Raw genomic sequence first — 13840 nt, 5'->3', positions numbered from 1 at the left:
GATAATGTGCAAAAGAGATCACATGCTCATGAATTTCATTACAGTATATTGCTCTGATTGCTGTACTATGCGCTATTTTTATTAACCTCTTAATCTGCCTATATTATACATTAAACCTTTCCATAGTATGTATATATAGTAAAAAGCTTAGTATTTATAGGGTTCAGTACCATCAGTAATTTTGGAAGTTCCCTGAGCATCTTGGAAAAATTCCTGGAGACTAAAAAGAGACAATATTATTACTCACTCAATCCTCAAATACCTTCAGCATTGTTCATGTGTTCTTCTGCAACTAGATTTCATCTTGGTGAGGATGCAGACAGTTTGCTCCAATTCTGTGCATGTCCAAGGGCTCCAAAGTGATTAAATTGATGATATGAATAACAAAATTCGTGAAAATGCTAATGATAGAAACAGCCTGCTACCTGATGCTCCTCTCTCTTCGGGTGCTTGCTGCAAAACAGCAGTCAACGTCACAGGAGCATGCAAAGTGGGTGGTCCTGAGGTCAGTGGTAGTCCTGGGGCGGAGTACTAAATATGGTTCAGAAACTTGGGGGTCATCTGCAGTAGAAAGAGCCTGTTTATAGCTTGAGCTCTTCTTCTGTAGGTACAGAAAGGTGGTTTCCAATAACTGCACAGATGGAGTGCGAGAGCAGTACACTGCCAAACCACAGAAGTGTCCAGGCAAGGCCCCTCGTGGGCTCCGGATCCTCACCGCTGATGGGAAGCTGACAGCAGAGCAAGGCCACAATGTCACCCTGCTGGTGCAGCTGGAAGAGGTAGGGCTGATTCCTCCGCCCTCTGCTCTCCAAACCCTGCGACTTTTCCTAACCAATCACGATTGTGCTGACATATCCTGTTTAATCTTCTCCTTTAGATACAATTAGTTTTGTTGTTCTGTTCTCATTTTAGTTATGTTTTATGTTATCATTTCACCTTCCCTGATACATTTCTTTAATTACTCTCATTAGCTATAAGTTGTTTTCACTCCTACTCAATCTCTTTCTTTTCAGAGTCCTCTTTGTATTTAACTGTACCTTAGTGGCAGTTTTAGCAAAATATTTTCTCCAACTACATTAACAGTATCACCAGACATTCTCACACATACACACACACGACCAATCTAAAAGATGCTAATGCTTTTGTCCCCTCTCAGTCTGAAATCTTACATTTTCCAAAAGCAACAGATTAGACAAACTTAAGGCACCAAGGCCTATCAAAACACAACTGAGTATCATATCTTTAACACTTGCAAACTTGAATTTTGATAGCAACTTGTAGATATCATTGTGAGTACCAATTATTGCTTCCCAAATTATTGTTACCTAAAATTTCCGACTAGATGGTAGGTGAGATGAGATTTTTTTCTGTTTGTTTGGGAAAGTACATGGGCATTCTTGTCATATTAATACATGAAGGGGGTGATTGTTGAAGGGTAAGGGTTCCTTACATTGCCTCAAGTAGTACACCAGATGGTCCTTCTTTTAGCCGAGTATGGGAATCCAGGAGGTGGTCAGCAGTGGCCTAGGCTCAGTGAATAAACAAGGATTTTAAATATTAATAGTGATGCCAGGATTAGAGTATAAAATCTTGAATCCCATTTTCCTCTTCTAATTCCTTCTTCTAAGTTCTATCTCTAGCATGCAGAAGAATCACCCAGAAAATATATTAAAATGCAATGTTCTTGGCTTCATCCCCAAAGAATTTTTTTCAGTAAGCTGGAAGAGGACCATACAAATTCACAGGTTGTATCCTTTGAGTGAAAGAAAAACATTAGTTTGTAGCAAATTGTGTGTGTGTGTGTGTGTGTGTGTGCGTGTGTGTGTGTGTGTGTGTGTGTGTGTGTGTATGTGTTTAGAAAGGGAAAGAGGGAAAAGAAAAAAGGAGGACAAAGGAAAGAGAGAGAGAGCAAGGGAAAAACTAAATATTGGGAAGCTAAAATTATTTTCTGGGAAGAAGGGGAATTAACTGGGAAGAGTTCAACATTTTAGTAGCATTTCCTTTCAAAAACTTTGGGAATTTATATGGTATTATGCCCCAAAAATGAGGCCCCAAGATGTTATTCAAGAAAAATGAGATAGGCATCTTTTTTAAAAGAAAAAGAACACTTTATTTAAGCTGGCACCAGCGACACAGTGCAGATGGAGTTTGCAAAGCTGTGTAACTGGGTTAGAATTTTGACAGATTTTTATAGTGATTAAACCACAAAGGAAGGAGTGATGTGAAGTGAGCAAGAACGTGGAAGGCCTTTGTTCCCCTTTGTTTGGGGTCAGAGACATTTCACAGTTGGTGGTTAGCCCTTTCTTTTCTTAATTTACAGTCGTGGGTTTGCTACTTCCAGGAACATTTGTTTCTCACAAAGGTTGACACAACAAACAGGTTACTAAGGTAATGACACATACAGAACAGTATGGCGATGCTTCAGTTAATGTTTAACTATGTGGTCAGTGCTCCAGTTACATGGTTACTAGGGTGATAAGCATTGCAGAGAATAACAAAGCTCTTTTTTCTAACAACAATCTTTTTAACTTTGCATTTTAGCTTTTTTTTTTCTAGCACAACATTCCCCACTGATTTTTGTCAGTAAACCAAATCATTGGCTCATGGAGTTTTTAAACAGAGATATCTGTTCATAACCTTGTGTCCTTAAAATCGTGAGTTTTATAGTTTGAACCCAATCTTTGACATGATTTACCAATTTGTTTATAATGCAAGGTCCAATTGTTAAACAAGTAAGTAAGACTAACAGAGGTCCAGAGGCTGCTGTGATTAATGTTGTTAACCAGGGAGATAGAGCAAACCATCGTTCAAACTAGTTCTATTCAGCTTGTCTGGCTTGTTTTCATTCCTGTAGCCACCTTTTTAAGGCTGGCCATACTTTGTCAGATAACCCCAGAATAACTGGCATACAAGCAACATTTTTTTTAAGACCAGACAGAAGTCTCCTTTAGGAACAGGAGATCTAGACCCCACCAGTTTTGTAAAACCATCTCAGCCAGTGAACTTAGAATTGTCTAATTTGGAGATAGAATCACTAAAAGCTGCTAGATCTTGGTTGATGAGTGCACTAAAGTGTCTATAATTTGATCTCCAACTATTAGGCTGGACACTCCTAAACCTATTAACCCTGCCATTTTAATTCCCAGTAATACAGGTATGAATATGGGATTTTTATTTAATCAGACTGGACTCTTTAAAGTCAAAGCTAGGGAACAAAAAAATGACTCTTACCATTATCTCCAGAGTACCAGTACTCTTGGGGAAAGATATGGACTAATATGCAAAGCTCAGGGCGCTGGGTAAACAGGTGATGCATAGAACAAGGAGTTATACCAGAAGTACAGGCAAACCAGGTTCCGTTGGGAGCAACAAGGTGCTGATTAGCAGGATAGGAAAAAATATGAATCAAAGCTGAAGAGGTAAGATTACAGAACACAGCATAAGGGGAAGTGTGCAAGGAGTAGGAGGCAGAGTAAACACAGGTTCCTGGAGTACCCTGTATGCTGTCCAGTGTGAGCAGGGGCCTAGCTCTCCACCAACAAGTGGTGTCATCTTCACGGGAATTTAAAAGTTGATTTGCCATAATAGTCACCAGGGTGTCCATATAGAAGGGAGGTCAAGATGGGAGGCATAGCCAGCAGTAAGCAGTGAGGTTTGGGGCACTAAGATTGAGAAACTGGTAAGCAATGTCCAGAGGCAAAAAGGGGTCTAGGGATGGCGCAGAAATGGCAGAGGGAAAAAAGGTCTCAGGAGCAGGAAGTCTAGTGGAGGGGGGTGGAAGATGAGTGACAGTAAGAGATTGAGGTGGTAGGGAGCCTGAGGGCCTATGGGTCTGGTGGGGGCTGTCTGAACAGGCCGAGGAATGAACTGAATGGTAAAAGGCGCTTCCCGGGTCATATATGGAGACCCATAACCTAATACCATAATATAATCCTGCTTTCCAAACAGGATCAGTTGGGATTTTGGGTCTGAAAGTCATAAGATTACACTGGTTGAGGGTGCAGGAAGATGGAGTCTCCCGAGTGAGCAAAAGGTAATGATTCCCTTTGTTTCCCTGCCAAGGAGATATAGATTCACAACCCCAATGTCTACAAAAATATTCTGTCTCTATGGACTGTGAACACCTACTAGTGTGATCAAGGCTGGCTATTGCTTTTAGGGGCAAATATACCAGCCAGTGGACTGTAATTTCTTTTGACTATGTAGGTCCCTGCAAGACTCCATTAGCAACTAATCATCAGCATGGCATGTGGACCAAACAATGTTCTCTTCTGTCTAATTTTTGCTGGGATGTTATTTAATAGGTCACATGAATCTATCTCAATTATCCCATAGACAGTAACGTTGGCTATCAATAATTCACCAGTGAAATACTAATTTTCCAAGTTTCAAGCAGTGGATTATGAAGTATCTCCTTGCGGTCTCCATAAGGAAGAACACATAAGAACAAGATTATCGGATACATTTGCCAATTTTAAGCTTTAAAGAATCCTTGGAGGGAACAGCAGTCCACTTATCTGTAGGTTGATCACTGTTGGAGGCTGGAACTGGCTTGAAGTGGGAATGATGAACCTCCAGGCATGCTTTCCAGCAACTTTGACGGCAGTCGGAGTGCTGAGGACCACGGTATAGGGGCCTTCCCACTGTGGTTCAAGGGATTCACAGTGATGTCTCTTGATGAGGACTAATGTGCCAGGTTCCACTGCAGGACATTCTTCCTGGGGATGGGCTGCAGGCAGAGGATGTTGTTGTTGGAATAACCAGTGGATGGAAGTCAGAACTAGATGAAGGTCCTGGAGATACTTAACAAGATCTTGGTTAGCTAGATCAACTAGATTTTCCTCAGAAATCTTAGGAATGAGAGGAGGAAGTCTTCCATATAGAGCTTCAAAAGGGGAAACACCTGCAACATAGGGGGTAAATCACACACGCAAGAGGGCAAAAGGAAGGAGACTTACCTAGTTCTCACCAGTTTCCAATGCCATCTTAGTTATTGCCGTTCTTAAGGTCTGATTTATCCTTTCTACTTGTCCTGAACTTTGAGGCCGGTAAGCACAATGGAGTTTCCAATCAATCTGCAAAGCTTGGGTTAGTTTTTGAGTTATCTGGGCTATAAAAGCCAGGCCATTGTTGGACCTCATAGATAAAGGGAGGCTGGATCATGGGACAACCTCATATAAAAGCTTTTTGACTTATCAGAGCTGACTCAGATTTAGTGCGAAAGGCTTTGACCCATCCAGTGAAAGTACTTATACCCTTGAAGTCCAGGCTTCACTATTTTTGTAACTTTGGGAGAACTTCCCAAAGTTCTCCAGGCATAGTCCCATGATAACGAGTGGTTTCCATTTGTTACAATCGCTTTGGGTTCACCAACTGGCACTGAGGGCATCTAAGGCTCACAAACTGAGTAAGCTTCGATAACTGAGGGATAAAGAGGGTCAGATTACAGGAGCGTACAGCCACACCTGGCTTTGATTTTTTTTGTGTCCTGTTTAAGAAGTTTGTGTCTAACCAATAATGACAAAGCTGTCATGCCACAAGTTTTCCATGAGTTTCTTATTAATGTTTACTGATAAGTCTAGAATAAAATTACAAGTAATGTATTCTATATATTTAGCAAATCCTATGCATAATGATTTGTCAAGAAAACAACACTTGGAAAGAAAAACAATTTTGAAAGACCTAAACTAAAGGAGGGGTATACTTTGGTCATGCACTGGAATTCTTAATGTTATGAAAGATGTCAATGTTTTCCACACTGATCTTCATTCAAGGTCATCCCATTAGAAATCCCCAGGATTGTTTGAGTTAAGTTTTACTGTATAGTCATGAAAATTATATGATACTGCAAAAGCTGAAGAATAGCAAAAGTAATTTTGAAGATGACTTACAAAGTTGGATGACTTACTTTGCCAGACATCAAGATTTATCATGTATATTTCCTCATACACAGTTTAGCAAGGCTGGAAGCTGGAAGCTGGAAGAGATAAGGAGGAAGGGAGAGAAACAAAGATAGAGACATGAAGAGAGATGGAGAGACAGAGGGAATGTTTTTGTTACAAACGGTGCCATAATGAATATCTACATGGAAATACATGAGCCCTGACCTCACATTGTGCACACAGTAACTGTCAGTGAAAGATAGTCTTTAATTTCTGGGAGAAAAATACCTTGAGTTAGGCCAATATTATTTTTAAAGAGGAAACAAAACTCATTACATTGAAGGAAAAAGTGAAGAAATTCTGCACTTAAGAAGACACTCATTAGAAAATTAAAAAAGAATGCCCCAGAGGGAAAATTACATTTATAATGCACAGTTTCACTAAAGAATCTGTAACAGGAGCTGAATGACTGGATCCCACATCTCAACAAGAAGAATACTGACAACCCCACAGCAGATGCACAGGGTGGATTCTCAAGAGAATGACACCAAACAGCCAGTAGACACAGAATAACCATCAGCATCACTGCACCTCAAGTGAATGTGGTTCACACTGTACCAGAATGGCCTTACTGACCATCAGACTTGTCATTAAACCGGAACCTAAGGTGAAGGGAAGCTGTGAGGGTGGAGTAGCTCATCCCCTCCCCGTGCTGTACAGATGCAGAGTAGTCACGGCACTGTGGAGATCTGTTTGACACTGAGCCTTATAACCAGCACACCGGCACCCTGCGACTCACCATACCCTACGCCTAAGAATGTGCAGCACTAATTCTCTTTCTATGCTTGGAGCTACTCATAGTCATGGAATTTCCAAAAGCATCAAATAAAAAGTAAAAGAAAAATCCTGTTTTAATACTGTTATTACAGCATATTGTTGTAGTTATCTTATATGTTCATGTATAGGAAGGAGCAGTGGGCTTTGGTTTACATCATCTGTGGTGTCAGGCAGGCAATGGGACATTTTGAATAAATCCTCCATAGGTGAGGGGCAGCTACTATACTCATAATAAACACATGCAATGTATGCAAACCACTTACAAGACCTTAAAAATCCTTCAACTAGAAACTGTCTAAATATGACTAATGAATAATTTACACTACACTTACAGAATGGACATAGTATAGTAATGAAAAAGAACTACATGCACTGGAGATGAAGCCCATTTCTTAATATTGGGCTAAAAATTTCAGTCTAAAAAATACATGTGATATGGTTCCATTGAATTAAGTGACAAAACTAAACAAAAGTGAATTTATGGTGAAAGAAGTGAGAATAATTGTTACTTTGGAGGAAGACTGAAAAGGAGATTCTGGGAATACGGGCAATTTTTGATTACCAGATCTGGCTGGTGGTTGTATACTTAATGATTTGTATATTTGTATGTATATTTTACTCAATGAAAAGTTTAATCAAGGTATTTTAATACTGTATTGTGTTAGTCTTGTGAAAGGGTGGAAAAAGTTTCTTGGACTCCGAAGGCAAGTTTCTTTTCCCTCTCCAACGCTTTATCCTCTTTTTATTTTTACCCCATTTTATGGTAAATGCAATGATCCCTTCTGGGAGCTATAAGAAAGCCAGTGTTGACCCCGAAGAGCATCTTCTTAAGCAATATGCTGGCACAGAACTTCCGTTGTGGTTGTGTTTCTAAGAATACAGTAGATCGGGGTCTGAGACAAGGACCTTCACCCCTGATCATTTCCATCCTTTGCCCAAGCCCTGGAGCACATGCTCTCAGCGGTGATACGCTCAGCTCTTCCACCATGCTGGCTGAGTAACACTGAGCATCAGGCATCATGCAGCTGTAAATTACAGGAACAGATTGAGGAATCCTCTCCTGAGCTGTATGAATTCCTGGCTAGGGGCTCAAAAGGAAAAACACCAAGTCTATTCATTCTACCCAATTCAACCCACCGCCTTCTTTTGTGATAACCTCAGCTTCTCCGCTGTTCTCCGGACTGTGCACACGTGCAGAGTTTATACACGTCACAGGCAGTGAAGACTAAAGAAGAGAGCTGACTCGGAAGCTGGCAGGACCTGACTTGGACCTGACTCAGTGATAGCTATCCAGATGACCAACATTTAGTGACCATTAACTGTTGATGTCTGTGAGCGCTTGCCTGGCCTTCCCCGTATGGTATCACAGCAACCGAGCAAGCCGGTGCTGTCCTGTCATTCCATGATGGAACTAGCTGAGTCACAGAAAAGCAAACTAACCTACCAGAGGGGGTGCAGCAGTCAGGTAGGAGAACCAGGAGTCTAGATCGAGCCTCCTCATACCTTACCTGTCTATTGCTTCTCTAAAGTAGGGAGAAACCTCTTTCTGGGCAGGATTTCAGGTGGTATCTAAACCTGTATGGAAGCCCTTGGCGAGGGGCAGATAGTCACAAATTGCAGATGCTAGAAGGAAGAACCAAAATCATCTATGCCTGACCTGGTTTGTCCCATGACTGGTTCCTGTGTGCTTGGACACTAGTCAACAAATTTACCAAAATTTCCCTGTCTGCTTGTCTGAGAGTATTCATGGTTTGCCTCAGTGCTTTAAAAAACTTTTCAGCAGAGAGCGATAAATCCTCCTTTGGGTTTCCCTGTCTTTGCAAAACTGTGCCATTATTGAGGGTCTACTGTGTGTCTAATGCTAGTGACCTACTTTAAGAGAACTGCAAAGTATGGAAGATGAACACAGTACCCAAGGAGTTCAGAGCCTGTGCGAGGCATACCAGATTTCTCCAAAGCATGAATGTATGAATTAAACTATAACCTTAAAACATTAAATTCCAAACGAAGAGACAAAAGCCCTGATATTCACCCACTGGTGCTACATGGGGGCACTGTGTTCTCTAGAATCTCTCCAACCTCCCCTTCTCCCTTGGATTCCATCCACATAATTTTTGTGAACATAGAGTCTGGTTCTTGCCCCGCACCTACCAGTAAGTTTTATAACAAGAATATTTGTGTCACACCTTTGATGCCTACAGAAAAGTCAACATTTTCAGATGCTAAAGGAACTCAGGAGACCCACTCCATATCACATGCCTTCCCATGAGATACTACAACTCTGATTCATGCAGAAGTCAGCAGAAGAGTTGTATTCCCAGGTTGTTGTATTTGTGCACCAAACTTAGTGTTTAGTCTCATGGCTAAGTCCCCAAATAGGGATGCAAGTGAAATACACCTTGATCATTTAAATTTTTAAAATGGGGTATAGTAAAAGACACATTGCCATTGATCCCCTGAAAATACTCCCCTTGCTTTAAACACACTGATCACATCATTCTTGCCACTTTCTACAGGAGTTCTGGGAATTGTTTTTCCTGAGTGCCTTTACAGCGTATGATAAAACAGATGCTAGCGCTATTACCTGGGCCACCCATGGAGAGGCAGGCTCATGAAAACATTATGCTGTGTCCTCATCGGCCTCACTCACAAGGGCAGGCACTGTACAGATTCCAGCTCTTCTCCAAGGTAGAAAGTAAATGCTTTGAATTGATTCAGGCCTTCAAGGTAACCGCAATAACCCAACTAGAGACACACATGAAAAGGAACTTCCAGAAGTGCTTCAGAAAGTGTTGAGAGCAATGGGATTAATGTGTCTGAGGAGAGAGGAATACTTACAGGGCATTAATCTGGTGAATGAGGTCTTTTATGCACTAAATTCTTAAAATTCAGACATTGACCCATTTTGATCATACTTTTTCCTTGGGTATGTGTCTACCTATTGTTTGGCAACTAATATTTGCTAAGTATCAGTTTTATATGATGTACTTTTAAATTCATCAGATCTACTTTGATTTGTTTGGCGTGCATGTTTTGAGTGAAGGAGGATCTCTATTATACCTGCTTTATATAAAAGTCCAACCACATGATATAGAAAATGCTAAAACAACACAGTTAAAAATACTTTATTGTATCATATTATAATAATATTTTTACATCCTCCAGTAGACTATGAATGTCATTAAGGCATGAAATCATGTCATCTTGGGTTGTAGCTTCAGTGTGCCTGCTTGAAATGTCCAAAATATTGATAGAGATAACTTGGATAAACATGTGAATTTGAATAGGCTTCCTTAAGGAGAGTAGAGATAATGCCTAGAATTGACAGGAAGAGACTTTAAAATTTGAATACCCTCCAAAAGATGTTAAAGTCTTCATCTGATGTCTAAATCTTTTCCTTTATTGTCTATTAGTGTATGTCCTAATTCTGGCATAAGAATATCAATGGGAACAAGGTCAAAACTTAGCAAACAAGAGAACAAAGGAAGATGCACAGAAATCAGCTTATCATTTCACATAATATAATATGTACCCAAGCCAAAGCAGTGTTGATTTTGCATGTTTAAGCAATGAAAATTCCTTCCTCCAAGTCACTCTCAATGTTTAGGTAACAAAAATGACCCCATATCACAATTCCTTCAAAATCCCACAGGGTGGCTCACCTCAAGCATTACTTGGAGCATGTTAGGGTTGGAGAAAAATTCCTGGTCAGCACCCCATCTCTGCTGTCTGCTAGAGTTTTCATCACACATGCACTAAATTCATTCATTAGGAGCCGGCAAAGGAGCAGTCCTTCTCCTTTCTCAGGCTCACCATGGCACACGATGAACCAAGAAAACACATGTGCACAGAAATCCATTTGTGCAGCATTTTTTCCTTAATGACAAAGAACAAGTGGTCCAGGACCAGCCAAGAGGATAGCAAATGTGTTGCGAGAAATTTCCCAAGCCAAGTCAAGCCAAGCCAAACCAAAGGAAGGCTCTTTGCACTGAGGAGATAAGAAGGCAGCATTTAATCTTTACACCAGCAGACTGTTGGGTTTCCATGCTAGTGGACTGTTGAAGGGATAATTCCTCCCAAGCAACCACCCTGAATCAACAAGGAGCTTAGTCTGTATAAAATTAGAAGTGGGAGGTACAAAGCAAGTGACCAAACGTTACATGATTGGTCACATACACTGAATCATATACTGACAGACAGGCTGACCTTGAAATAGGAGAAACACTCCAGGAACCAGAGGAGGGGGCCCTTACAGAATGAGCACAGTTAAGGGCATTACTGTAATACAGATATGGCAATACTGTTCCAGAGAGAGGGCCTTTACTGAATGGGCAGGAATCAGCCCAGGGTGCCTTCCGGTGTAGACAGTTACAAATCTGCAGCTGGGCTGTGGACACTGCCAGCATCAGCTGAATTCACCAGAAACAGCAGAAGAGCAACTTTTCAGAAACCTCTAATTGATCATGAAATATAAGTTTGCCATCTCATGAATGTGTTTCTACATTATCACTGCCCCAACAGATGAATCCATTAAGTGGTGCCTAAGAAGCCAAATATTTTCCAACTATCCATGAATTTTAGGAAGTCAAGCAGAGGTTTTTGGCCCTGAACCCAAAAGTACAGTATCAAGTGGCATCTTCTCCCTGGAGACTCACTCCAGATGAGTGTTCTCTGGACCACCAGTGACTCTCTGAGGAGCCTGTGGCCTTTCAACAGGGTAACTCAGCTGCACAGGGAAGCCTCATGTACAAAGTCTCAGGCACAGGATGCTTGAGGAAGGACCTCATCAGTCCTGGGAACTCAAGGATGACGCTGAGTTGAAAGGCTTTCATTTGTTAGAAGTATTGTGTGCATATTGCAGGGAATAATTAACTCTTTTAAAACAGCCGTAAGACTAAAGAGATGCAGTTCTCTGTATATTTTAAGGCTTTAAAATTAAATCTGAGGCAAGGGACTAAAATTAAAACTTTGATCTGTATTCATTGTTTTAATATGGAAGTATTAAACAAAGTATTAAACAAATTTACATACAAAGACTGGGACTTCATAAGGGAAATTCATGGCTGTAAGTTTGGTGAGATTTAACTGTAGAACAGGGCTATGTCCTTATTAGACAGATTCGTATGATCCACATTCACAAACATTGACTGACTTAGGGAGGTAGGAAAGCACCAACAAGTAGTAAAATTTCATAAATGCTCCATGGTGCTGCCAGGGTTCAAATGGTGCAGAAGATAGCAGTGGACAAAGCGTTCTGTGAAACCTTTTTTTCCTTTGAATTCAGTTTGACCCACTTTTTCCACCTGGACTTGCGAAGCCTATTTGGAGCGGGCAGTTAGCAGGCAGTCGTAGATGGGGGCAGGCAAGGGCCACACACGTGGGAGCCCCAATTGGTTTCAATGAGCCATGAGGTTGGCAGCTTTCTCATGGATAATTCCTCACTCCACTCAGCTTTGTTCTCTCTGACTCTTAACAAGGTAATTGAGCCACTTCATGTCGTCTTCTCTGTGGCTTGAGGTTAAACAGGAGGAAGAAATGAGGCAGCCAGTGTAGGTTGTCTTTATTCAGAGGCTGGGGAAGGGGGTGCAGGTCACGTTGGTTAAAGCTCTCTCTCAGCTTCAGTTTTCTCTGCCCTGACAAGCAGCCCACACACATCGGAGGTCGCTGTTCTTCAGGCCCTCAGAGGACTGACTTTGGCTAGGACCTTCAGTCGGCCTTAGAAGCAGAAGGAGGCAGCAGGCTCATTACTGAGATTTCCAGGTCAGTGAGCATCCCAGGGGTGAGAGTCCTGAAATCATCTTCAGTTTGGACTCTCAGTCTCTGAGCTCGCTTTCTTGAGATTCTGTCACTCTGCATCCCACTTCCCCCACATGGGTGGCGTCACCCCCAAACTGGAGTGTCACCACACCATGGAGTCCTTGCCTGTGTCACTTTCTCAGGCTCTGGCTGTGCGGTTTGCTGCTTGTTCCCAGGCCCCTGCCTCAGCTGCTCTGTCCTCAGTCTTCCCCACTGCCAGTGGGTGGTAGAGAATCTCCATCATGTGACTGCAGCAGTGGCATGAACTCTGTGTCTTCACTTATGAGCTGGGATTCTTGTGGCCACAGAAGGAGACCTGTGGATGTTCCCTAATCCCAAGGGCAAGGATGAAGGAATTAAAGGGACCACAGCTCATTTGGACTAGAAGTGACAATGTAACCACTGGTTTGCCAGTCCTTACAAATGAAGGACTGAGATCCAAATGCATAGTCATGAGACATAGAGGTGGATTTTCTGACTCCCAGACTATGACCTGACTTGTGGGGTGTCCCTTCCACTCTTAGTATCTCTGAGAACCTCTTTCAACTCACTTTACAGCAACCTGACTTGGAGAAGAGATGAAGAAAACCTCAGGTTAAGAAATCGTATATCCATTTCAGAGAAGTTGTTGGAAGACTTCCCTAAGTTTGTCAAGTGAAGCAAGATGTAAAAATGTAAAAGCTTCTTAAAAACATTGACAGCAAAATCCCAAAACAATGTAATGATGCCAGTGTTGTCATGCAGGTGTGTGTGTGTGTGTGTGTGTTCACATGCACATGTGCATTCTGTTCCTTAAAATAGTATTCAGCAATCTTAGTAATGTATCGTATGGGTAATAAAATTATGTGATTTTAATTTCATTTTTATCCTTTTATATATTTCCACATTTGCCTAACGAATATGTAGTTCTCTTTCGCTCATTGTCTCTTCTTTGTTCTTTTAATAAAGCTAACATTTCTATTACATATCCTATTATCAGGAAGAGGGGTTGCACTGGTGTTTCCTAAAGCAGTCTTTCTATTACTTATTTCAGAAATGCAATTTTGTTCTTATTACAAACCAAATGTTTTACTTCATGAGGGATTTTGAGAGGTCATTCATAAGCATTTATAAAATACGTATTATTTGTGTTGTCCCAGAGTTTTTCTGCAGAAGCCTGCTGAGATAATTCCTAAAGCTACCCACACTGGTAATAGTAGATACAAGGTGCTTAATCAACTGAAAATGTCTACTTTAGGAGTAGAGAAGTCCCAGCCTGTGGTCATCTGTAGGCTTAGACTGACCAAGTGTTCCACCTGTCCTGTGTGTTTTGGTCCATTCTAAGT

General features: G+C 41.3%; 1 protein-coding gene across 6 annotated transcripts in view; it reads left to right on the top strand.

The window, feature by feature from the left end:
* The window catches only part of Sorcs1 (sortilin related VPS10 domain containing receptor 1), a 496139-nt gene that overhangs the window by 429132 nt on the left and 53167 nt on the right, over positions 1-13840 (top strand). For all 6 annotated transcript variants that reach the window (XM_013158158.2, XM_063244677.1, XM_063244675.1 and 3 more), the window contains exon 18: positions 608-779. In XM_013158158.2, coding sequence (XP_013013612.2) covers positions 608-779 — 172 coding nt within the window. The remainder of the gene's footprint in view (positions 1-607; positions 780-13840) is intronic.

This window comes from Cavia porcellus, unplaced genomic scaffold (genome assembly GCF_034190915.1).
Source record: "Cavia porcellus strain 051 isolate PalLab524CR breed Dunkin Hartley unplaced genomic scaffold, mCavPor4.1 scaffold_2, whole genome shotgun sequence".
In the NCBI taxonomy this organism is placed as follows: Eukaryota; Metazoa; Chordata; class Mammalia; order Rodentia; family Caviidae; genus Cavia; species Cavia porcellus.
This window is presented reverse-complemented; position numbering and strand designations above follow the sequence as displayed.